Here is a 25,258-nt window from a genome sequence, read left to right on the forward strand (position 1 = left end):
CTGTCCTCCTGGCCGGCCACCGTCTCTGTGGCCAGGTCACCCTGGGTGATGGCAAGGATGGGTTTGCAGGAACACCAGCCAGCCCTGCTCCAGCGTGAGACCTTCTCAGGGGGAGGAAGTTCCTGGCACATAACAGGCTCAAAGGTTGTTTGTGGAGTGAACAGTCAACACTGAGGCCACAAGATGCACAACCCCAAACTGCCGGGGAGATGAGCTGTGTGAACACAAACAGTCTCTGGGGTCTGGGGCCAGCTGGGAGATCAAAGGGAGACAGCTGTGCTCGCAGGCGTGCCCAGGCGTCACCAAGGGGGGTGGGGGTGGGGGGCTGTGGGGAGCAGTTGGAGCTGCTGTCAGGAAAGTGCATTTTTATCACTATTTCCCCATGAAACACTCCAGGGCCAGTGAAAAGAGGTCCTTCCTGCAGTTCTTGGGGCCCAGGGGTGTGGGGGCTAAGAGACAGGTTGGCACTTCCCCTCCCACCTTCTAAACTCTTCTAAGCTGGACTAATGATCAAGTTAGCAGACAGATTAACAGGAGGAAGATCAACATTTTAATACGTGCTCGTGGGGAAGTCACACAGGCCTGTACATTCCAAAGACAGGGAGGCAACGTTGAGTGTGTGTGACATTTTTGGATAAACTAGAAGAAAGGGACGGGGAAATGGGGTGATGGATTTCAGAAGTGGAGGGTGGGCTATTTATAGGTGGGGAGGAAGAGTGGGGCACACCTGGCAGGACAGCACCCAGCAGCCTGGGAACAATGGGACACCGGGCTCCGCACATGTGACAGCGCAGAGAAAGAAACTCTGGAAGAAAAAGAAGTCTCTTCCTTTATTTTCAAATGGGAAAATTATTTTTAAATATATACTTTCTTTTCTTTTTTTTTAAAAATTCTCACCCAAGGATATTTTTCCATTCATCTTCAGACAGACTAGGAGGGAGGGAGAGAGAGAGAGAAACATCGATGTGAGAGAGACACATCGACTGGTTACCTCCCTTGCAACCCCACCAGGGCAGGGGGACGAACCATAACCGAGGTACGTGCCCTTGGCCAGAATCGAACCCATGTCTCATTGGTCCGCGGGCCGACGCTCCAACTGCTGGCCAAACCGGCCAGGGCTACACTTTATTTATTTATTTATTTATTATCATTTTTTTACCCTCACCCGAGAACATTTTTGCATTGATCTTCAGATAGAGCAGGAGGGAGACAGGGAGAAAGAGAGAGAAACACCGATGTGAGGGAGACAGACACATCGACTGGTTGCCACCCACATGACCCCAACCAGGGCTGGGGACAAACTGCAACCAAGGTCCCGAGTCCCTCTGGTCTACGGGCCAATGCTCTAACCGCTGAGCCAAACCAGCCAGGGCTACGCTTTATTTTTTAGAGCAGTTTAGGTTCATAGCAAAATGGAGCTAAAAGTACGAAAGTTCCCATGCTAGGAAAATCCAGTGTATATTAAAGCCAAGTAAAGAATACTCTGTGTAGCCCTGGGCCAGCCCGACACAAGAACCCATGTGCCCTTACAAGTTGTAGAGGGTCGAGAACGTGGAAGAAGAACCCTGGCCAGGTAGCTCAGTTGGTTAGAGCGTCACCCCATATGCCAAGGTTTTAGGTTTGATCCTCGGTCAGGTCACATACAAGAACCAACCAATGGATGCGTAAATAAGTGCAACAATGAATCTCTCTCCCTCCCTTCCTCTCTCTCTAAAATCAATAACATTTTTTTTTCATTCATCCTCAGATAGACCGGGAGGAGAGAGGGAGGAAGAGAGAGAGAGAAACATTGATGTGAGAGAGCAGCTGCCGCCCACACGACCCCAGGGACAAACTGCAACTGAGGTCCGTGCCCTTAGCAGGAACTGAACCCGGGCCTCTCTGGTCCGCAGGCTGACGCTCTAACCGCTGAGCCAAACCGACCAGGGTTCAATAAAATTTTTAAAAGTCCTGACCAGTGTAGCTCAGTTGGAGTGTCATCCTGTCACCAATAGGTGGCAGGTTTGATTCCCAGTCAGGACACATACCCAGGTTTCGGGTTCGATCCCCAGTTGGGGTGTGTGCAGGAGGCAACCAATAGATGTTTCTCTCTCAGGTACAAGTTTCTCCTGCTCCCTTCCTAAAAAAAAAAAAAAAGAATGTGGATTAAAAAAATTGGCACAGACATTAGTGCCTTGCTCAGACTCTAGGGGGCGACAGAGCAAACCTGGCGGGTCTGAGCACGAGGCTCTCTGGTCCCACCACTCTGAGTGCTTTGACACAGGGAAGTTGAACTTCAGACACCTCCGGGTTAAATCACATGGACCGGGCTGCAGGTGCTACACCTTTGAGAAAGATGGTGGGGAAAACAACCCTAACATTGAAAAAAATTGAGGGCGGGTAAAATTTTTGCATTGGGGCACCTTTTTTTTTTTTTTAATTTATTTTTTATTATATTTTTGTTACAGATGTTTCTCCTTTTTTACCCCATTGACACCCTCCTCCCCATCCCCCCATCCCATCCCCGGCTTTGTTGTCCATGTCCATTGGTTATGCGTACATGCATATAAGTTCTGTGGTTTATCTCTTCCATCCCCCCAGTACCCCCTTTTCTGAGTGTTGTCAGTTTGTACCCTACTTCCATGTTTCTGGGTCTACCCTATTCCTCAGACTGTTATGTTCATTATATTCCACAAATAAGTGAGATCACGTGGTATTTGTCTTTTTCTGTTTGGCTTGTTTCGCTTAGGATAATACTTTCCAGGTCCCTCCATGTAGTCTCAAAGGATAAGAGATCTTTCTTTCTTAGACCTGTGTAGTACTCCATTGTGTATATGTACCACAGCTTTGTTATCCATTCGTCTACTGATGGACACGGGCTGTTTCCAGATCTTAGCTATTGTAAATAGTGCTGCTATGAACTCGGGGGGGTGGTACATATACTCTTTCTGATTGGTGTTTCAGGCTTCTTAGGGTATATTCCTAGAAGTGGGATCACTGGGTCAAATAGCAATTCAATTTTTAATTTTTTGAGGTAACACCATAGTGTTTTCCATAGTGGCTGCACTAGTCTGCATTCCCACCAGCAGTGTACTAGAGTCCCCTTTTCTCCACACACTAGCCAACACTTGTTGTTTGATGATTTGTTGATGGTGGCCACTCTGACAGGTGTGAAGTGATACCTCATTGTTGTTTTAATTTGCATCTCTCTGATGATTAGTGATGTTGAGCATTTCTTTTTTTTTTTTTTTTTTATCCTCATCCGAAGACAGTTTTCCATTTTTTGAACAGACAGAGTGGGAGGGAGAGAGAGGAAGAGAGAGAGAGGGAAACATCGATGTGAAAGGGACACATCGAGTGGCTGCCACCCGCACGACCAACCAGGGCCGGGGACAAACTGCAACCGAGGCACATGCCCTTAGCGGGAACCGAACCCGGGTCTCTCCGGACCGCAGGCGGACGCTCTAACCGCTGAGCCAAACCGGCCAGGGCGAGCATTTCTTCATATGTCTGTTTGGAGAGGTGTCTATTAGTTCCTCTGCCCATTTTTTAATTGGGTTCTTTGTCTTCCTTTTGTTGAGTTGTATGAGCACTATATATTTTGGAAATTAACCCCTTATGTGATGTATCATTGGCAATTATGCTCTCCCATAGAGTGGATTGCCTTTCCATTTTGGTGGTTGTTTCTTTTGCTGTGCAGAAGCTTTTGAGTTTGATGTAGTCCCATGTGTTTATTTTCTCCTTTGTTTCTGTTGCCTTAGGTAATGTATCAGTAAAAATTCTGCTGTGTATGATGTCTGAAACTTTGTTGCCTACATTTTCTTCTAGGATTTTTATGAATTCACGAGTCACATTGAAGTCTTTTATCCATTTTGAGTTTATTTTTGTGTATGGTGTAGTTTCATTTTTTTTGCATGTAGCTGTCCAATTTTCCCAACACAACTTATTAAAGAGGCTGTCTTTACTCCATTGTATGCGCTTGCCTCCTTTGTCAAATATTAATTGAGCATAATGTCTTGGGTCCATTTCTGGGTTCTCTGTTCTGTTCCACTGGTCTATATGCCTGTTCTTGTGCCAGTACCAGGCTGTTTTGATTACAGTAGCTTTGTAGTATAACCTGATATCTGGTATTGTGATCCTACCTACTTTGTCCTTCTTTCTCAAGATTGCTGTGGCTATTTGGGGTCTTTTTTGGTTCCATATGAATTTTTGAAGTATTCTAGTTCTGTGTAATATGTCGTTGGTATTTTGATGGGGATTGCATTGAATCTATAGATTGCTTTGGGTAATATGGACATTTTAATGATGTTAATTCTTCCAATCCATGAACAAAGTATATGCTTCCACTTTTTTATATCTTCCTCTATTTCTTTTTTCAATGACCTGTAGTTTTCTGCGAATAGGTTCTTTATTTCCTTGGTTAAGTTTATTCCTAGGTATCTTAATTTTTTTGCCATGATGGTAAATGGGATTTTTTTTTCAGTTTCTCTTTCTGTGAGTTCATCATTGGTGTATAAGAATGCTGTCAAGCCCTGGCCGGTTTGGCTCAGTGGTTAGAGTGTCAGCCTGAGGTCCAGAGAGACCCGGGTTTGGTTCCCTCTAAGGGCATTTACTTCGGTTGCAGTTTGTCCCTAGCCATGGTTGGGTTGTGCGGTGGCAGCCACTTAATATGTCTCTTGAATGTCGATGTTTGTCTCTCTCTCTCTCTCTTCCTCCCACTCTGTCTGAATAAAAAATGGAAAAATGTCCTCAAGTGAGGATAAAAAAAATAAAAAGAATGCTGTCAATTTCTTGATGTTAATTCTGTATCCTGCTACTTTGCCAAATTCATTTATCTTATTTATTATTATTATTATTTTTTTATCCTCACCTGAGGACACCTTTCCATTTTTTTTTGTTCAGATAGAGTGGGGAGGGAGAGAGAGAGAGAAACATCAACATGAAAGGGACACATCGAGTGGTTGCCACCCGCACGACCCAACCAGGGCCAGGGATAAACTGCAACTGAGGTACATGCCCTTAGCGGGAAGAAAATCCAGGTCTCTCTGGACCACAGGCCAATGCTCTACCATTGAGCTAAACTGGCCAGGGCCCAAATTCATTTATTAAGTCTAGTAAATCTTTGATGGAGTCTTTCAAATTTTCTATGTATAATATCATGTCATCTGCAAATAATGACAGTTTAACTTCCTCCTTTCCAATTTAGACCCCTTTTATTTTTTCTTCATGTCTGATTGCTATGGCTAAGACTTCCAGTACTATGTTAAATAAGAGTGGTGAAAGTGGGCATCCCTGTCTTGTTCCTGATTTTAACAGAAATGCTTTTAGTTTCTGCCCATTGAGTATGATGTTGGCTGTAGGTCTTTCATATATGGACTTTATTATGTCGAGATATGATCCCTCTATTCCCACATTGCTAAGCGTTTTTATCAGAAATGGATCCTGGATTTTGTCAAATGCTTTTTCAGCATCTATTGATATGGTCAGCATCATGTGGTTTTTATTCTTCATTTTACTTATGTGGTGTATCACGTTTATTGATTTGCGAATATTGTACCAGCCTTGCATCCCTGGGATGAATCCCACTTGGTCGTGGTGAATAATTTTTTTGATGTATTGCTGGATCCGATTTGCTAGTATTTTGTTCAGGATTTTGGCATCTATTTCATCAGGGATATTGGCCTGCAGTTTTTTTTTCTTTGTAGTGTCTTTTTCTGGTTTTGGAATTTGAATTATGCTGGCCTCATAAAATGAGTTTGGAAGTCTTCCTTCCTTTTGGATTTTTTGAAATAGTTTGAGGAGAATAAGTGTTAGTTCTTTTTTGAATGTTTGGTAAAACTCCCCTGTGAAGTCATCTGGGTCTGGGCTTCTGTTTGTTGGGAGAGTCTTGATTACATCTTCAATTTTCTTAGTTGTTATTGGTCTGTTCAAGTTTTCTATCTCTTCCTGGTCCAGTTTTGGGAGACTATGTGTTTCTATAAATTTGTCCATTTCGTTTAGATTGTCAAATTTGTTGCCATATAATTGTTCATAGTAGTTGTTAACGATCCTTTGTATTTCTGTGGTGTCAGTTGTTACTTCTCTTTCATTTCTGATTTTGTGTATTTGGCTTCTCTCTCTTTGTTTCTTGGTGAGTCTACCTAAGGGTCCATCAATCTTGTTTATCTTTTCAAAAAACCAGGTCTTTGTTTTATTGATCCTTTGAATTATTTTATTTTATTTTATTTTTTTTACTCTATGCCGTTTATTTCTGCTCTGGTCTTTACTATTTCCTTTCTTCTACTTGCTCTGGGATTTTCTTTTTGTTTGGTTTCTAGTTCTTTAAATTGTGAGGTTAGATAGTCTATTAGAAATTTTTCTTGTTTCTTGAGGTAGGCCTATAGTGCTATGAACTTCCTTCTCAGAACTGCTTCCACTGCATCCCATAGATTTTGTGTTGTTGTGTGTTCGTTTTCATTGGTTTCCAGGAAGTCTTTAGTTTCTTCCTTGATCTCCTCGGTAACCCATTCATTGTTTAATAACATGCTATTTAGCCTCCATGTGTTCAAATGTCTTTGCATGTTCTTTTTGCAATTGATTTCTAGTTTCATGCCATTGTGATCTGAGAAGATGCTTGATATGATTTCAATCTTTTTGAACTTGTAGAGATTTAGTTTGTGTCCTAACATGTGGTCTATCTTTGAGAATGTCCCATGTGCACTTGAGAAGAATGTGAAATCTGTAGTTATGGGGTGTAATTCTCTGTAGATATCTATTAAATCCATTTGGTCTAGTGCTTCATTTAGAGTCTCGGTTTGCTTGTTAATTTTTTGTCTAGAGGATCTATCCAGTGGTGTCAACGTGGTGTTGAAGTCCCCTGCTGTGATTGTATTGCTGTCAATTTCTTCTTTGAATTCCTCCAGAAGGTTTTTAATATATTTTGGTGCTCTTATATTGGGTGCATATATGTTTATCAAGGTTATATCTTCCTGTTGGATATATCCTTTCGATATTATGTAGTGGCCTTCTTTGTCTCTAGTTATGGCCTTCATTTTGAAATCTATTTTATTAGATATGAGTATTGTTACCCCAACATTTTTTTCCTTTCCATTTGCTTAAAAGATTTTTTTTCCCATCCCTTCATTTTCAACCTATATCAGTCTTTTGTTGTGAGGTGGGTCTCTTGTAATCAACATATATATGAGTCATGCTTTCTTATCCAATCAGCTACTCTGTGTCTTTTTCTCAGAGCATTTAATCCATTTACATTTAAGGTGATTAGTGATATGTACTTATTCATTGCCATTTTTGTTTAGTGTGGTTCTATTTTTCTTACTATTTTTTCTACTAATTGCAACAGTCCTTTTAACATTTATTGCAGTGCTGTTTTGGTGCTAATGTATTCTCTTAGCCTTTTTTTTTTTTTTTTTTTTTTTGGTCTGGGAAGCTCTTTATTTGATCTTCTATTTTGAATAATAGCCTTGCTGGGTAGAGTAGTCTTGGATTCAGATTTTTGTTTTTCATGACCTTGATTACTTCATGCCATTCCCTTCTGGCCTGTAGTGTTTCTGTTGAGAAGTCAGCTGAGAGCCTTATGGGGTTTCCTTTGTAGGTAACCTGTTGCTTCTCTCTTGCTGCTTTCAGGATTCTCTCTTCATCTTTAACTTTTGGCATTTTAATTACTATGTGTCTTGGTGTGGGCCTGTTTGGGTTCTTCTTACTTGGGGCTCTCTGTGCTTCCTGAACTTGAATGCCTTCTTCCTTCACCAAATTAGGGAAGTTTTCTGTCACTATTTCCTCAGATATATTCTCTAACCCTTGCTCATTTTCTTCTTCTTCGGGGACTCTTATGATGCGAATATTATTACGTTTCCAGTTGTTCCACAGTTCTCTTAAGCTGTCTTCATGTTTAGTTTTGTTTTTTTTATCCTCACCTGAGGACATTTTTTGATATTTTGTTCAGATAGAGTGGGAGGGAGGGAGAGAGAGAGAGAGAGAGAGAGACATTGACGCGAAAGGGACACACCGAGTAGTCCCCACCCGCACAACCCAACCAGGGCCGGGGACAAACTGCAACTGAGGTATGCGCCCTTAGCGGGAACCGAACCCGGGTCTCTTGGGACCACAAGCCGACGCTCTAACCGCTGAGCCAAACCAGCCAGGGCTGTCTTCATGTTTTTTAATTGTTTTTTTTTGTTGTTGGTTTTCTGATTGGTTGATTTTTTTCTACCCTTTCTTCTAATTAACTGATCCGGTCCTCAACATCCTCTACTCTGCTGTTTAAGCCTTCCAGTGTGTTCTTTATTTCTGATATGTCATTCTTCATTTCTTCTTGGTGGTTTTTAATTTCCAATTGGTTTTCTTTTTTTTTTATTCTCACCCGAGGACATTTTTTTTCCATTTTTTGTTCAGATAGAGTGGGAGAGAGAGAGAGAGAGAGAGAGAGAGAGAGAGAGAGGTGAAAGGGACACATCGAGTGGCTGCCACCCACACGACCCAACCAGGGCTGGGGACAAACTGCAACCAAGGTTTATGCCCTTAGCGGGAATTGAACCTGGGTCTCTCTGGACTGCAGGCCAATGCTCTAACCGCTGAGCCAAACTGGCCAGGGCTCCAATTGGTTGATTTTCAACATTTCTAGGTCCTTACTCATGCTGTTCAGCTTCCTCAAGATCATGGCTCTGAATTCTAGCTCTGTCAACTTGCTTAACTGCTCCTATTTATCTCATCATCGATAGAGATCTCTTGTTCTTTCATTTGGCATTTGTTTCTTTGTTTCACCATTTTGGCTATCTCAATGGGTTTTGGAGCTTGCCAAATTTTCCCTGTGGGTGTTGGAATTCTGCTATTTGTGGATCCTTCTCATGGGTTTGGATGAGCGTGGGAGGACCCATGTTAAACACCCCTGTCAAGTCTTACTTTCCTGTGCAGAGTTGCAAGCCCAGGAATGGTTCAGTTATCCTCTAGCTTTTTGCCTGGAGGCTATTAGTCCTGGTTACTTGAAGAGCCTTGTGTTTTCAGTTGAATGAAAAACTCCCTCAGGTGCTCAGCGTAAGGGGATTTCCCGAGGGTGGGGCAGATCCTGGTTGTTAATGAGCTTCAATTTGCATTTCAATGGCCCACCTGGGTGGAGTTGAATCTTTGAGGGAGGGGCTGCCACCTCTCCTCAGAGCCCTGGGAAGGAGTAAGATGACCACCTTCCTGCATGGCCACAACTCAGCAAAAGCTCTGAGTGCCCTCCAAATCCCGAGTGTCCCCACACAGTTCCAGTCCAGTCTGCCCTCCCTCTGCCGGAGCCCATGGTGAGTGGCTATGGCTAATTTAGTGTCTGTCCCAGCTCTGCGCTGTGGAGCCGCTTGGGAGTTTAACCCGTGGGCGCTGCTCACAGCTAAGGCCACTGCTGTCCGTGGGCTCCCATCCCCCCTCTCGCGCCTCCGCAATCCTACCAGGATCAATCGGTGTCCCTGGTTATATGGTCCTCGCAAGATGCTTTTTTGTTGCTTTTTCCTGATGATTTGCTTTATTTTAGTTGTAATTCCAGTTTGGTCCTGGGAGACGGTCTGTGTAGCTTCCATTCATTCCACGCCATTTTGGAATCCTCCCTGGAGCACCTGCATGTTTTAATCCAGCTTGGGAAACATGCATAACTGGGAACAACCAACTGGGTTCAAATGCTTTTTTCTCTTGCAGATGGAAAACAAAGGTGAATCCAGAAATGTGACTGTTGGCCCTGTGGCAGGGCAAGGGTTGCAGGCTCCATCCCCAGTGGGAGTTGTGCAGGAGGCAGCCGATTGATGTTTCTCTCTCACATCGATGTTTCTCTCTCTCCCCCTTTCTCTCTCTCTAAAAAATCGACGAAAACATATATACATATTCTCCAGAGGTTTCTCTCACCCTTTCCACTGTGAGAGGACCACATCAATGAACAGGAAGCAGAATCTGCTGTCACCCTGATCTTGGACTTCCGGCCTCCAGACCATGAGAAATACACTTCTCTTGTTATGAGCCATTCCGCCTGTGGTTCTGTTACAGCAGCCTGAAGGGACTGAGACAGGAGGTCACAGCTCTGAGCATCAGTCTCCTCTTCTGTTCACCGGAGAGTTCTGGCCATGGGTCACTGAGGTTCCTTTCACGTAGGATGGCCAGCGCTCTCTGGTTTGCTGGGGTCTGTCCTGGTTCTAAGAGTGCAAGTCCCACTTTGCAGAACCTCCGTGTATTGGTTTCCTGTCACAATGTAACAATGTGCCACAGTCTATGCAGCATGGAGGCCAGAGTCTGAAATCCAGGTGTTGGCTTGGCTGGCTCTCTCTGGAGGTGCAGGGGGCATCTGTGCCATGTCTCCCCTGGCTTCTGGGGTTGTCGTCAGTCCTTGGTGTTCCTTGGCGTGTAGTGGTGGCACTCCAGCCTCTGTCCCCATCCTCAAACAGCCTCCCCATGTGCAGCTGTCTCTCTGGGTTCCCATTCCCTCTTCTTGTAAGGACACAGGTCACTGGATTAGGGCTCATCCGACTGACTCCGGTATGACCTCAGCTTGATCACGTCGGCAAAGACCCTGTCTCCAAATAAGGCCACTTCACAGGTGCTGGGGACTAAGACTTTCACAGAGCTTCTGGGCGGACACAATTCACCCGGTAAGGGCCTGTCCGTCCCAGGCGAGCGGGGCAGTGGTCACCCTCCTACAGTTCTGTCGTCATGGAACCCCGCCAAACCCTGTTCTCAGGTTCGTTGCCCGAGTCCGAGGTTCTCAGATGTGGTCCCCGAACCACAGGGAGTCAGAAGCTGACTCAGCGCTGTTTCCCCACTTTGCAAGTTGACACGAGGCTCCAGTTACCGGCACAGGGACGGTGGCCGCAGGACGATGTCTGCTGTGGGACCCTGAACCCCACAGGCCGGTGCCCTGGCCTAGGAGCAGAACCTCCCAGCCGCTCCGCTGTCAGCGCCAGGCTGGCCCTCCGCTTACACCGTGTAGGGTAAAGTTCAGGACACACCGGCCCCACTGCCAAGCCACATATAAAAGTCAGAGAGGACCATGTTGATTTACATGGATTCTTGGCTAATCCGGTAATGGCGGAGGCAGGAAGGGGGAATAAAATGATAAAGGACACCCGGGGAAGCTCTGGCTGGCGCAGACGGCTCCCCGCAGAGCTGGCCAGTTGTTTTGTTTTGGTTGGTAATGAATCAAGGGGCGTGGCTCCCCAGCCTTTTTTAGGCAGCAGGAAAAACTGGGTGAAAGGTCTTGATAGCTTGGGCCATGTTTCCAGAATCCTCTGCTATTTCTTGAGAAACTTCAAACCTTAAAAGTAGACGCCAAGGCCATTTCCTAGGGTGTGATAGTGTGGAAGCTGGAGGGACCTTCGGACTGGGAGAAAGTCCTCAGTTGAAGGACAGAGGTCCCTGTTCGCAGTGTGGGGGAACAGCTGTCTCCCCCAACCGGGTCACACCCCACTGTTCTGCAGCAGGGTTTGAGGTGCAGGTGTGGGACCGAGCTCCGTGGGTCCAACCGTGACCTTGAGTGCCTCTGATGTGGGAACTGTGTGGACCCATTTTTATCCTCATGGCTGGGCATCATGTTCTTGATACCGTGGGCCAGATTTAGAATGAAATATATTTTTTGGATTTCGTAAACTTGCTTGGAGAAGTAATTATTATTATTTTTTTAAATCCTCACCTGAGGATATTTTTCCATTGATTTTTAGATGGAGTGGAAGGGAAGGAGGGAGAGAAAGAGCGAAACATCAATGTGAGAGAGAGATAGTGATTGGTTGCCTCCCGCATGACCCCCACCAGGGCCCAGGATCAAACCTGCAACCAAGTACGTGCCCTTGACTGGTAATAGAACCTGCAGACCAGGCTGACGCTCTAACCGCTGAGCCAAACCGGCCAGGGCTGGAAAAGTAATTCTTGAGTCTGCACCTTGCCTCTTGGAGGCCTGGCCCAGGAGTAACATGGCAGCACTGTGGGAATACTCACTGCCGCTGGAGACACTATGCAGAGGGCCAGGGGGCTCCAGAAAGCAGGGGAGACCCCGACACCTGGGAGAGACCTCAGATTGCAGATCTGACTCAGCTCTGCATCTCCGGACTACGACTCTGCATTTTACGGGGCTTTGGGAACAGCCAAGTTTCATACTTGTGGCTGTTAAACACCCCTGGCAAAGGATGTCTCAGACACAGGAATCAAGACCAGAGTCGAAGGGAGCTGCCCACAGACACACATTAGCTGCAGAATTGGGACCACAGCTGCTATATCCTGAGTCTTAATCTGAAGCTCCATTTATTCGGGGTTCCCTGTGGATATTGGGGTGTCAGGATCATGGGTTATTCACACATGGCGTCGTGCAAATAGCACAGGTGATTATAAAAGACAGGATACATTTAGTTTCCGATTGTAACGTTTCCTCTCCTATTTAAAAGGAGACTTCATGGAGCAATAACAGCTCTGTTGATGGGTGCGCACAAACCGGGTTGTTATGTTAATTGTAATTCCTAGGCCAACCACGAAGACAGTAACAACAAAAATAATAATAGAAACTATATAATAAAATAGACTATAAGGAAATTAGAACGGTATTCTGGAAAATCTCTATTTGCGGGCCCTGTGCTAGGAGGAGCTGGGAGCCACAGGTGCCCGAGAGGTCGGTAGGTCCCTGTCTCCGTGTAGTCGGGTTCAGTCCAGCAGTGGCCAAAGCTGGCACGTGATGACACGTGCCGCACGGTGTGGTAACACGCGCTCTGACGGATGCACCGGGCGGAGCCCACGCTCTCCCGAGACCTGGAGGATGAGAAGCCTTGCGAAGGGGCCGCCTGGCAGAGGGACGGCAGCTCCGAGGTCTCAAGGGGGGAGAGCTTTTGGTTTCTGGAACCGACTGGGGCCAGGGTGGCTGGCGCTGGGCCTTGCCTCGGGGGGCGGCATGCAGATGAGGCTGGGCAGTCGGGACTTCACATGATTAAAGGACTCGAAGCCAGGGGGCAACATAAAACGACGTCTTTTAAACACGTTGACTGGGCTGCAGCGTGAGCGCGCTGGGGGCGTGCCCTGCGCGGGCAGTGCGCCGAGGGGGCGTGTCCTGCACCGAGGGGGCGTGCCCTGCGCGGGCAGTGCGCCGAGGGGGCGTGCCCTGCACCGAGGGGGCGTGCCCTGCGCGGACAGTGCGCCGAGGGGGCGTGCCCTGCGCCGAGGGGGCGTGCCCTGCGCGGGCAGTGCGCCGAGGGGGCTGTCCTGCACCGAGGGGGCGTGCCCTGCGCGGGCAGTGCGCCGAGGGGGCGTGTCCTGCACCGAGGGGGCGTGCCCTGCGCGGACAGTGCGCCTAGGGGGCGTGCCCTGCGCCGAGGGGGCGTGCCCTGCGCGGGCAGTGCGCCGAGGGGGCTGTCCTGCACCGAGGGGGCGTGCCCTGCGCGGGCAGTGTGACCTGGGGGCGGAGTCACAGCCCCTCTGGAAGGCAGGGCCTGGGCATTGATCGATTGGATGGGTGGGAGGTATGAGGTACGAGGCAGAGAACAGCTCCCAAGTCCAGGCTTTAGTGTCTGGTGGGTAAAGGTGTTTTCCCGAGACAGGGTCTAAGGAGGGCCAGGTTTTCCAGGAAAATCAAGAATTCAATTTCATATTGTTTAAAAATTTTTTTTTCTTTATTGATTTTAGAGAGGAAGGGAGGAGATAGAAACATCGACTGGCCGCCTCCTGCATGCCCCCCACTGGGGCATGTGCCCTGACGGAATCGAACCGGCGACCTCTTGGTGCGGGACTCAACCACTGAGCTATGCTGGCCCGGCTCATATTAAGCCTGAGGCGCCTTTAAGACAGAGACAAGGTAAGTCTGAAGCCCGAGGTCAGGGTGGGAGGTTCCAGTTTCGGCCGTCAGGTGGCAAGGTAGTGAGCGCTGGGTGCCTGGATCAAGTGAGGAAGGGTGCGGACAGGAGGAGATGCATTGGAGGAAACCGAGGCTGACAGAGGGAGACCAGCCGGGCGGTGGTGTCGTGGAAACAGGCTTACCAAAGAATAGCAGTGGCCTGCCTAAAATGCTACTGAAGGGCCAAGAAAGAAACCAGGAAACACCTCCAGTATTTGGTGACACGGGGGCGGGGGCAGTTCCGGTGGGAGCACCCGGTGACACGGTGGGGAGGTGTGTGGACTCGGGAGGGTAGGAGAGGACGGGCAATTCAGTTTTAGCAAAATTTCATCATGTTCATGTAAATGTGTGTCATCTGCATGTATGAGGAGCTGCGGAGTTCTGAATGTATACCTACTTTTATATTTGCGCTTCATGTATTTGAATAAACTTGAGTGCACCTAGGTGCCACCAAGAAAAAACGACCTTTTATGTCACAGTGCTTTGTCACGGATTTTAGATTTGTCATTGATTTCAAAAATGTTAAGATGTAAAAAAAAGTACCAGAAGGGATGATACAGTATTAAATAACGAAACATTTAGGTCAAACCTGGCAGTTGCAAGAATGTCTTCAGAGGTCCGATCATACACTAGCATGGCAGACACAATGCATTTGGTTGTCGGCCTTGACGGATCACTAACCTGGCGAAGGCTGTCTCCTCACGTCCCCTTCTTCCCAGGGTGAAGGTGAGCGAACCCGACACTAGGGCACAGCAGGTCCCACTGACCCCTCCCACCGCCATCCAGGGGTACTGAGCGCCCCACCCCAGAAAGTCCTGAGCGGCAGCACCACACTCGGAACCAGAACCGGAAGGGGCTCGCTCAGTCCATCAGGTGAGTGGATCAGCTGTCTGGGGGGTGGGATCATGCCCGCCCTGTGGTGTCTCCAGGGTTCGAGGTCAGATGCAGGCTCTGCAGGGTGCAGATCTGTGTGTTCGTGGCACTCAGAAGTGTCTAGCACCGCAGATGCTCAAAAACATGCAATGGTGGGCAAACGACACCAGCTAAGGATGCGTGGCACCACCGACGGAGGCCGCCCGAAGGCCCACGCCGTGTCCCTGGACTTCCTTCCAGAGCGGGTGAGTCTCACGGCCAGTGACCTCGGATGGAAAAGGCTGACGAGTGAGCGGGGCCCCCACGCCCGAGCAGTGCTGCTGGCCGCCAGGCCTGAGAGTTACCCTGGAAACAAGTGATGACGCTGTACTGTCAGACGCTATCCTGTCTGAAAAGCGAGTGTTTGCCTGACCATGGCTCAGTGGCTGAGTGCCGACCCATGCAGCAAAAGGTCACCAGTTTGATTTCTGGTCAGGGCACATGCCCGGTTGTGGGCTCAATCCCCGGTAAGAAGCATGCGGGAGGCAGCCCATCAATGTTTCTATATCTGTCTCCCCCTCTCATATATATATATGTATATAAAAATAGATAAATAAAGTATTTGGTTGTCTCCCAAGGCTCAAACTTCACCCTGGAATGATGAGACAACCATACTTAAACGATCCAAAATAAAGGCATATTCCAAAAACAATTTTTCATTAACAAATTAATTACAAGGCAAAATTATATTTTATTAATAGTAACGTTCCCTGAATGTTAGAAACGGCCCTATGGAATCTAGCTGGGCGGGGGTGCCAGGTAAACACACTGCTGGACTAGAGCTGACACAGTGGAGGGGCACCCCCCTCCTCGCCGCGCCCGCAGAAGGCTCATGGAGCCCCACACTGGGCAGGCCCCCAGCCTCCCCACCACTGCAGGCCTGGGGATGGTGACAGGCACATCTCCCTCCTAAACCAAACCCTCCTGCCACGGGGTGTCAAGGGCAGCCCAGGGACTACAGCCAATCATGTTCCGGTAACTGCAGTGTCGGGTGGGTGTAAGACTTATCGGGGAGATCACTTGGCAAGTTATATACTGCTAATCCCTGGGGTGTGCACCTGAAGCTAATATAACGACGTTAACTGTAAATGAGAAAAACGAAACCAACCAGCCGCTGTGCCATGGACGTCCAGCCACGCTGCAGGAGGAGCAGTGCGCGTCTCCTCAAGCACCGAGCGGGCAGCAGGATGGCGGGGCCGCTGAGGGTGGACGCAAGGCCACTCTGCTTTAGTGGACAGAGGCCACCCCGACTCTCCCGCTCCACCCCCCCCGGCCCCGGGAGCCCCGAGCCTTCCTCTTCAGGAGCCACGCCGAGGGACGCGCGGGGTTAACGTTGCGGCTATTTTATTTACAAGTATACATTGAACACAATGAAATAAACACTGATATATGGAAGCCTAGTTAATAGTAGTGTAACAATATGCATCTTTTGATGATTACATTATTTTAAACAACAAACTACACTTAAAAATTAATGCCGATAAAATTCTTGGTCATAATATTAAGAAATACAATATATAAATTGAAATATGATTGCTTAAAGAAAGTGGAAGTGAGCTCAGGTGGACAGAGTCGGAGTTCAACATAATCTGAAGGGTGGGCGGGTGGGCAGACGCTCTGACCCGAAGGAAGCCTTCCCGGGAACAGAAGAAAACGAAGCAGTTCATCTTCCAGGAGGACGCAGCCGCCCCCCGCAGGCTGGCTCCCAGTGTCCTCGGCCCAGGGGCTCACATCACCGAGCAGGAAGACTTGCCTTGTGAAGCGGCCCCATCAATTTTTTCTGCCTCCAAAATTATCCTCCGAAATACGTCAACAGCAGTCTGAAAAGAAAGCACCGCGCCCTGTCGCTTTCCAGCGGAAGCCTGAGAAACCCCCTGCCGTGGCCCCGCCCACTCCAGCTCTCACCCTCCCCTGGTGCCCCGGTCTCCACGTCCAGTATCAGCACCCCCACCCCCAGGACTCTCATTCCCTCCGGACACTCCTTCCCGGGGCTGCTGCCTCTCTCACCCAGCACCACGGGCCTCGGGCGGACAGCCGCTTCTCCCTGCCTCTCCTCCGGACCAAACCCGTCCACTTTCTTAAAACTCTCTGTGCTGGGCGTTGACTCTTACGCCTTGACAGGCATCACCTTGGAGCCTGGCTCTTCCCAGCCTCCTTCCAGAGTGGGGCAGTGTCTGCAGCCTGCCTCAGCCTCCCAGCCCGTCCCAGGAGGAGCGCCACCATTCTGCACAGCAAATCCTCTCATGCTGACCGACGTCAACACAGTCAGTCCCCGTCCTTCAAATGTGCTTACTGTGCCCTGGCCAGTTTGGCTCAGCGGTTAGAGTGTCGGTCCACAGACCAATGACTCGCTGGTTCGATTCTGGCCAAGGGCATGCATGTACCTCGGTTGTGGTTCGTCCCTGACCAGGTCATGGGGGAGGCAGCCATTTGATGTGTCTCTCCCACATTGGTGTTTCTCTCTCTTTCTCTCTCTCTCTCTCTCCCTCCCTCCCACTCTATCTGAAGATAAATAGAAAAATATCCTCGGGTGAGGATTGAAAAAACAAAACATAAAAAAGAAAAGTGCTCGTTTGATAATAAAGAACAGTTCTCGCCCTGGCTGGTTTGGCCCAGCGGTTGGAGCGTTGGCCTGTGGTCCAGAGAGACCCGGGTTCGGTTCCCGCTAAGGGCATGTACCTTGGTTGCAGTTTGTCCCCGGCCCTGGTTGGTTGTGCGGGTGGCAGCCACTCGATGTGTCCCTTTCACGTTGATGTTTCTCTCCCTCCCTCCCTCCCACTCTATCTGAACAAAATAACAAAAAACAAGAACAGTTCTCAAACGCCTCTGGGGCAGTCCTAGATCTTGTCATCACCAACCACCACCCAGGGGCAAGTCTCCCCGCCCCCCCCCGCCCCCCCCTCCCCCCCGCTCACTTTCAGTAGCCCGGACCTGACAATTCTCAGCTCAGAGACCTGCCTCCTTGATCGGACCCCCTTTTCCTGTCTCCTAACCACTTCTCGCTCATTTCCTCCCGGGCCAGCGGAGTCCACGGCCCACCATCGCGGCCAGGTGCTCGAACTCCCTTCTCCGCCAGCCGCGCCCACAGTGCTCGCAGCCCGGGGACGTGCTGCCCCGGGCTCACCTCACCCCAGGACCCCCGGTGCCAGCCAGCGGCCCAGCTCCTGTCCCTCGTCTAGGCAACCCCCAGACGAAGGTTCTGTGCCCCTCTCCCTTTCACTGGGACTTCTAAGCCGCCCTCCCACCCCTGGTGGTCACTGTACTTCACAGAACTGACACTCAAGAGAACTCCACGCACCCTGCCCACCGAACTGACCGTGCCCTGGAGTCTGGCCACCTCCTCCGGTGACTCTCCTGACCAAGCCCAGCCCCGGGCACTGGCTGAGCAGTCCTCCCTCTCTCCACATCACTGATCTCCCACTCGTCCCAGCTGCACAAACAAGTCACTTATTTCATCCTGAATGTGATGCACAGAAAAATGTTTGGAATGACACGTACCAAACTCCTCCCAATAAAAGAGTGTGCCCGAGGCTTTCTGGATAACCTGTGTGATCTGACTCTGTCAAAGTACATTCTCTTTCATCAAATTGCTGAGACAGCTGCAGGCCTCCACAGTAAATACACCGAACTGCAAACACCCATACTTCCTCAGGGGTCAAGAGGCAGCATTCACACTCAGTTATTTTCCTACTGTGCATGTTATCAATGAAAACGAACTCTGCTGAAGAGAGTTTTAAAATATTAGATTTTAGTAAGTACTACAAATTACAAACAGGCTATACTTACCAATAAAAATTTTAAGCAATCTAGTATGTGTGTGGATTAGAATCTCCCAGCTCTAGGTCAGGGCTTAGAATCACCCGGTGTCCCCCCACCTGGCCTGGCTGAGGCCCCTGATCACCTCCAGCACACTCAGGGGTGTGAGCAGCAGTGTCCCATGACACGGCAGCCATCGGGGAGCATCCAGGCGCCTGTGAGGGCCTGACCAGACCTGCGCCCAAGGACACGCATCTGCTGCACGCGCCTGGCTGGGGCTACTCTCTCTGCTTTACAGGACTCATTCAGCCCGGCCGGTGCTCGAGCAGACCCAGACGACAAGCGTCGGGGCCTCTGGCCTCTGAGCGGGTCTGCCGGAGTCTTCAGCATCACTCACCTTTTTTTTTCTTTATTGATTTTAGGGAGAGAGAAAGTGAGAAAGACAGAAACATCGATGAGAGAGAACATCGATCGGCTGCCTCCTGCATGCCCCACACTGGGAATAGAACTGGGACCTCTCAGTCCATGGGACAACGCTCAATCCACTGAGCCACACCAGCCAATATATGTTCATGAAGGTAGTATTTCCTTTACTATCAATTTCTGTTTCTCTTACAAGTGTTCCAGGTCCCACTATAAGCAGAACTCTGGCTGAATTAAAACATAAATGGTGTCTTCTTGGGGCAACCCAGAGAGGAATGGTGGAAGGTTCCAGACTGACCAGGGGTGATGACGACAGTGCTGAACTGTGGGCTAAGAGGGACACAGGTCTGTGACTGATGGGATGTGGTGCAAAGTCAGTTCTTTATCTATCTATCTATCTATCTATCGCCTCACCCGAGGACATTTTTCCACCTTTTATTCAGATAGAGCGGGAGGGAGAGAGAGGAAGAGAGAGAGAAACATCGATGTGAAAGGGACACACCGAGTGGCCGCCACCTGCACAACCCAACCAGGGCCGGGGACAAACTGCAGCCAAGGTACTGCCCTTAGCGGGAACCGAACCTGGGTCTCTCCGGACCGCAGGCTGACACTCTGACCGCTGAGCCACACTGGCCAGGGCAGTTTTATTTATTTTTCAACCGTCACTCGAGCACATTTTTCCATTTATATTCAGATAGAGTGGGAGAAAGAAAAAGAGAGAGAAAGAGAGAGAGAGGAAGAGAGAAACCTCAACTTGAGAGGGACACATCGATTGGTTGCTTCCTGCACAACCCAACCAGGGCCAGGGGACAAACCGCAACTTAGGTATATGTCCTTGACTGGAATCGAACCCATGACTCATTGGTCCGCGGGTCGACGTTCTAACCTCTGAGCCAAACCGGTCAGGGCCAAAATGAGTTTTAAACAATACCTACTTGATTCTCTTTAGCAGAAGATTCCAAAAAGGCTGCATTCCAAGATTCTGCTAACGCCTTCCCTTCTTCGTAACTGATCACCCTAAAGGAAAGAAAACATTCTTGTTAAAGAACTTGGCTCTTTACTGTTATACGGACCATCTAGGTGACTTTCTGAAACAGGCCCGCTTTTACAGGGCTGCAGATGTGTGTTCACTCGGTGCCACGGCCCTGGTGCCACACAGGCGACTCGACTCTATTTCCTCACTGTACAGCCCCATCAGTGCTCACAGCCCACGGGTCCGCTCCGAATCAGCCCTGTGCCCCAGCAGCCCCACGACGCAGAGAACCACCTGTCCTCCCCCTGCTGGGGGCGGGCTGCAGGGTGGGGCCCAGGCTCTAACCCAACCCCGCACTCCAGACATGGTTTGTTGACCAAACGAATGCTACCACTGTCTTTGAGAGTCTGCTCTGCACAGGATGGCTGCTCTCTCTCCTGCTGAGGAACACCTGTCGGGCAGGTGACAGTCTGCTCCTGCCAAGCACCAGCGCGGCCACGTTTGAGCCCTGACAGACGTGCCCGTGAACACTCCTGCCACCAGGACAAGGAAACGGGGGCTCAGTGACCGCACCGTCCTAGAAGCAGTTTGGGAAATGAGCGACTATCGAGAAGCCACGTACCTCTCCATGTGCAGGTCCTTCTTATTCCCAACCAGCATGATGGGTATCCTGTTGTTACAGGGAGAAAGGCAGAGCCGTCAGTGCCAGGCCTTCCAGAGCAGCTCTGAGAACCAGTGTCTAATAGGAGACAAGGGCCTACTTACTGCACTTTCCCCACCATGTCCAACAATTTGCCGTGGATAACTTTGATCACCTCAAAACTATAAAAGAAAAGTATGAAACCAGACATCCAATTTAGTGCTCGTTTTTTTCATATGTTTATCAGGTAGTCTTAGTGAGACAAACAGAAATGCCACAGATTCACCGTTTAATATAAAAGAAAACAAACACAGAGAATTCCTTTATCTTCCTACCAGTATTTCACGTGTACATGTATTTGACACTCAGAAACCCTGGTTAAGAACATTAAAACGGAACAGGCCTGACATTTAACGGAGAAAGTCTCACGACTGCCGAACCACGAGCAGACGTGAAGCCCTGAACACACACTGGCAGAAGGCTCGCCCCTGTCCCCCCGGCAGTCAGCCCGGGCCCCGCGGGAGCACAGGACAAGCCACGCACTCCCCACTGCAGTGAGCAGACGAGCTCAGGCTGGGCTCTGTCACTATCTGTCTAGAACACCTCTCAGGAAATTCCCCCTTCACAACCTGTTCACTCCACAAAACATTTAGCTTAGTAATTAAGTCTAATCATCACTACTACCAATTCCAGCATAATTCTTTATAAGGATTAATGCCATCTCTGCATAACAAACTCACGCAAGGAAGGAGCTGAATCTTACCTTTTGATTGATGTAACTGAATACACAAGAATATAACCATTAATATCAATGGAGTACGTCTGAGGAAAGATGGAGTATTCATCCTGTGGGAGAAAAAGGGTTGCATTTGGCATAACAATCAATCTTCACCCAAAGTTCTTCACATATTTCCTGGTCAAAGAAATCAACATAAACAAAAAGTGGACTACATTATTATTCTACAAACAGCCTACACACTCAAGATTTATTTGAGACTGGTTTGGGGGGGGGGGGTGATGTGCTTTAAGCCAATATTCATTCAAACGTGACTCTGGCTACTCTCAAACTTTTGGAAAGGCTGACGACCTCTGTAAAGCCTGGGAGAAGAGGCTGTAAGGAATGAAAATGATTGGCTCATGACCTCTTTTACGGATGAAAAGTCCAGAATCTCTTAGACCTCACAGAAAACTCACAAGTCTACTAGTTTATTCCTTAAACCTGTATTTTCCTATGTAAACTTGTTGCATTATCACTTGACTTGATTTCTGCATGTGAGTCACAGTGGCCTGAGTACAAGAGAGAGAGGAAGGAGAGAAGACAATTGAGACAGTACCCTCAATCAGAGGATGAAATGAGTTAATTGAGCAACTTTAGGAATTAAAGACAAAGGTACACATTATGCAACAGCGTGTCAGTTTGGTTTCATAAGGCTTGATGAAACTCTGCTACAGACCCGGAACCACCAAAGCGCAGAGGTTCCGATGTCATGCACACCACTGCCTGGCACAAGCGCTTCATCCTCAGTGGAGATGTGACTGTCCACAAACCACATGCCAAGCACTGTTATGGAAAAGTCATGGCAAGCCACTATTATATCAAGTAACTGTCCTTGTTAGCTTTGCAATTCCATAGTATGGTTATAACCAGTGTTCTTGATGACCTTGAATTACTGCTCTATGGTCAAGTGTCTTTTAAAAACAAAAAGAAACATTTAGCTCTCCTATCAACTCTCTGATATCCCAAATAGTGGTCACCGATCAGAAAATAGCATTTCTACATCAGAGTTTACTACCTAAGCTAAATAAAACTTTTTTTGTTTTCATTATTAGTACAACTTTTACTAAGTTGAATTTACATTTTGGTGTCGATTTCTAAAAACAAATTGTTAATGGAATGTCAGATCTTTCTACCCAGATTAAAAACAAAATTCTAAACAATTTTAGTCACCAGCTTGGCTACAGTGACTCCAAAGTTCAGACTGCTTGCCCGATGTGGAAACACAGACGAGTAACCCTACTTGGGAGCGTGGTGCAACAGTTAGAAAGTATAATGGAGGAAGAAGACCTTCAGCTGTGGCAGCACCAAAAAGGACAAAATTCCTAGGGATAAACCGAAGGAAACGAAAATACATGATTCATTTGAAGAAAATCTTAAAATACTCCCGAGAGAGAAAAGAAATAAATGGAACAGCATGGCAAGAACATGCAGAACCACAGGATTCCATTTATTAACCCTAAATGAATACTTTTTTTTGGTTAATCCTCACTCACATTTTTTCCATTGATTTCTAGAGAGAATGGAAGGGAGGGGTGGGGAAAGGGGGAGAAAAAAAGAAAGAGAGAAACATTGATATGAGAGAGACACACTGATTGGCTGCCTCCCGAACATGCCCTGACCACAGCCTGGGAAATGAACCTGTAACCCAGGTACATCCCCTTGGCCAGGAATCGAACCCACAAGCCTCCGGTGCTCGGGCCCACACTCTAACCGCTGAGCCACACCGGCCAGGGCGCTCGATGCACACTTTCTGGCAAAGAAAACCACTGTGGAGGTGGGTGCCTGGGAACCTGGCGCCCCGGAACTAAAGCAGCACGGCACTGGCTCCGGGTGGAGCCAAGCAGGGATGGGAATCAGGTGCACGATAACCTTGGCATTTCAGATCAGCAAGGATGCAAAGGACACGCAGGGACAGACGCAGGGCCACCCGGGGGGACGGCCAAGCGGGGTCTGTAACTCACGCCTCGCAGACACGTATCCGGAGGAATCAGACTTAGAGGTGAAAACTGAACGGTGCACAGTGCACGGGAGAATTTAAACGAAAACCGTGCCGCTCAGCTCATATACAAATGCTGACTTTCTTCCAAAGACCAACCCCTAACAGAAAAAGGAGAAAGTACATGAACAGACAGGACAGGTCACAGAAAAAGAAAGAAGGACGTCCTCAAACATGGGAAAATGTGATCCAACTCCTTCATAAGAAAACACTAATTAAAACAACACAGATACTAATTTTCACCTAGCAGATGGGTAGATATCAAACAATTCGGTAACACACTGTGCTGGTGACTCACTGCTGGTGAGAATGCAAACCGTGGCCCTCCGGCCCAGCGAGCCCACACCAGGCATGTTCTCACACGCACCATCTGTCTGCAGTGACGCAGGGTGTGACGGCGGCCCCGATGGCAGGGGAGACGGGCAACAGCCCAGTCAAGGCCGGTAGTTAAACGATATAGCCCGAACGAGACATTCTTCAGCCATGGGGAGAAAAGAGAGGCACATGGACTGATATGGAATAATCTTCAAGGAGACATAGAGCTATGTATCTTTTTAGGAAAAAAACAAACTAAAAACAAACCTTAGAACTATACTTGGCATGTGATGTATAAGTATCTTGGAAGCGTGGACTTGAAACTGACAAGGGGGTTGCTGTTGGGGGTCAGAGCTCAGGTAGCCAACATGGGAAAGACTTCACTTTTCCCTTCTGTGCTGCTTTATATCTGTGACGTGCATTTATCAACATTTAAAAAGAATAAATGCTTGGCTCAGCGGTTAGAGCGTCGGCCTGCGGTCCCGAGAGACTGGGTTCGGTTCCCGCTAAGGGCACGTGCCTCGGGTTGCAATTTGTCCCCGGCCCTGGTTGGGTCGTGCGGGTGGCAGCCACTCCATGTGTCCCTTTCACGTCGATGTTTCTCTTTCTTCCTCTCTCTCCCTCCCACTGTATCTGAACAAAAACATGGAAAAAAAAAAATACTTTTTTTTTGAAGAGGAATTTGACTCACTTGTCATTGAATCTACTGAAATTAGACCAAAACAAAATATTCACACAAACTAAAAATGTAACTTGAACGTAACTGTTCGCCAGCAGCCCTCGCTGGGCAGCTGACCCGCTATGACACAGACCACCAGTAGCGAGTACCTGCTGCCACGTATCACTCTGCAGCAACTGGGTACGTACGATGAGTTCTCCTCCTCAAATGTGCAAGCTAGTGAACAAACCAAGTAGGCTGCTTTGAAAGATCTTGCCCCTACTCACCTCTCCTTCTGAGCAGTCTTAACCCCAGAACCAGCCCTGGAGCGGGAATTTAGATGCCACCCTCCCCCATTCCTGCAGAACCGGGGTGAGCTGCAGCCGAGGTGAGTGTCCGTGTCACACCCAGTGAGTGGTAAATACGGGCACAACCTTTTATCTTCTGGTCTCCTAACTGTGAATAGCCTTTAAGAACTGGTAGCTGCAGTGAGAACACATTATTCCAAATAGCTAAATTTGGATATATTTTGTGCAAAAATTCTCTAAATATTCTTATCTGGCAGCAACAGAACCCAAAACAGCCAGACAAGCAGAGCTGGAAATGGACCGCTCTGGCCTCCCTCGCTCCTCCACTCACTCCCGCGAGCTGGTCCTTCTGGGGCCTTTCTTTGTAACTTTGATTAAATAGTTACGGGAGTGTAATGGCCAAGAGGACACGGGACCCACCTTCCCAGTGATCAGGAGTCAATACAGACATGTTCGCTCCAGGCACATGTCTGTGAGGACAGCTCTCCGAGCAGGAGACACCTGCGTTTCTCCACGCCAGCTGTGAACATCAATGGAGCTGCAACGCAAGCCGTTGCTCCAGCCTCAGTAGCATCAAAGATCCACAAATAAGGATCAAGTCCTCTTCAAGCTCACAAGTCTCCTCTAAACCCCACAACAACGCTGTGCAGGCACGCACAGCCACCACCTTCTTACAGAGGGAAGAGCTGAGACTC

General features: G+C 48.5%; 1 protein-coding gene across 2 annotated transcripts in view; it reads right to left on the bottom strand.

Annotated features, from left to right (window-relative positions):
* Positions 1–16,043: 16,043 nt before the first annotated feature.
* The window catches only part of RHEB (Ras homolog, mTORC1 binding), a 38,891-nt gene continuing 29,676 nt past the window's right edge, over positions 16,044–25,258 (bottom strand). The window contains exons 4-9 of one of the 2 annotated variants that reach the window (XM_036246853.1): positions 21,272–21,354; positions 20,634–20,690; positions 20,491–20,538; positions 20,260–20,401; positions 19,831–19,912; positions 16,427–16,536 (exon numbers count right to left, since the gene is read on the bottom strand). In XM_036246853.1, the coding sequence (XP_036102746.1) occupies positions 19,841–19,912; positions 20,260–20,401; positions 20,491–20,538; positions 20,634–20,690; positions 21,272–21,354 (402 nt within the window). In that variant the 3' untranslated portion in view covers positions 16,427–16,536; positions 19,831–19,840. Of the gene's footprint in view, positions 16,537–19,830; positions 19,913–20,259; positions 20,402–20,490; positions 20,539–20,633; positions 20,691–21,271; positions 21,355–25,258 lie in introns of both variants that reach the window. The other variant, XM_036246854.1, reaches the window with a different exon arrangement.

The sequence above is a fragment of the Molossus molossus genome, unplaced genomic scaffold, assembly GCF_014108415.1.
Source record: "Molossus molossus isolate mMolMol1 unplaced genomic scaffold, mMolMol1.p scaffold_m16_p_7, whole genome shotgun sequence".
Lineage (NCBI taxonomy): Eukaryota > Metazoa > Chordata > Mammalia > Chiroptera > Molossidae > Molossus > Molossus molossus.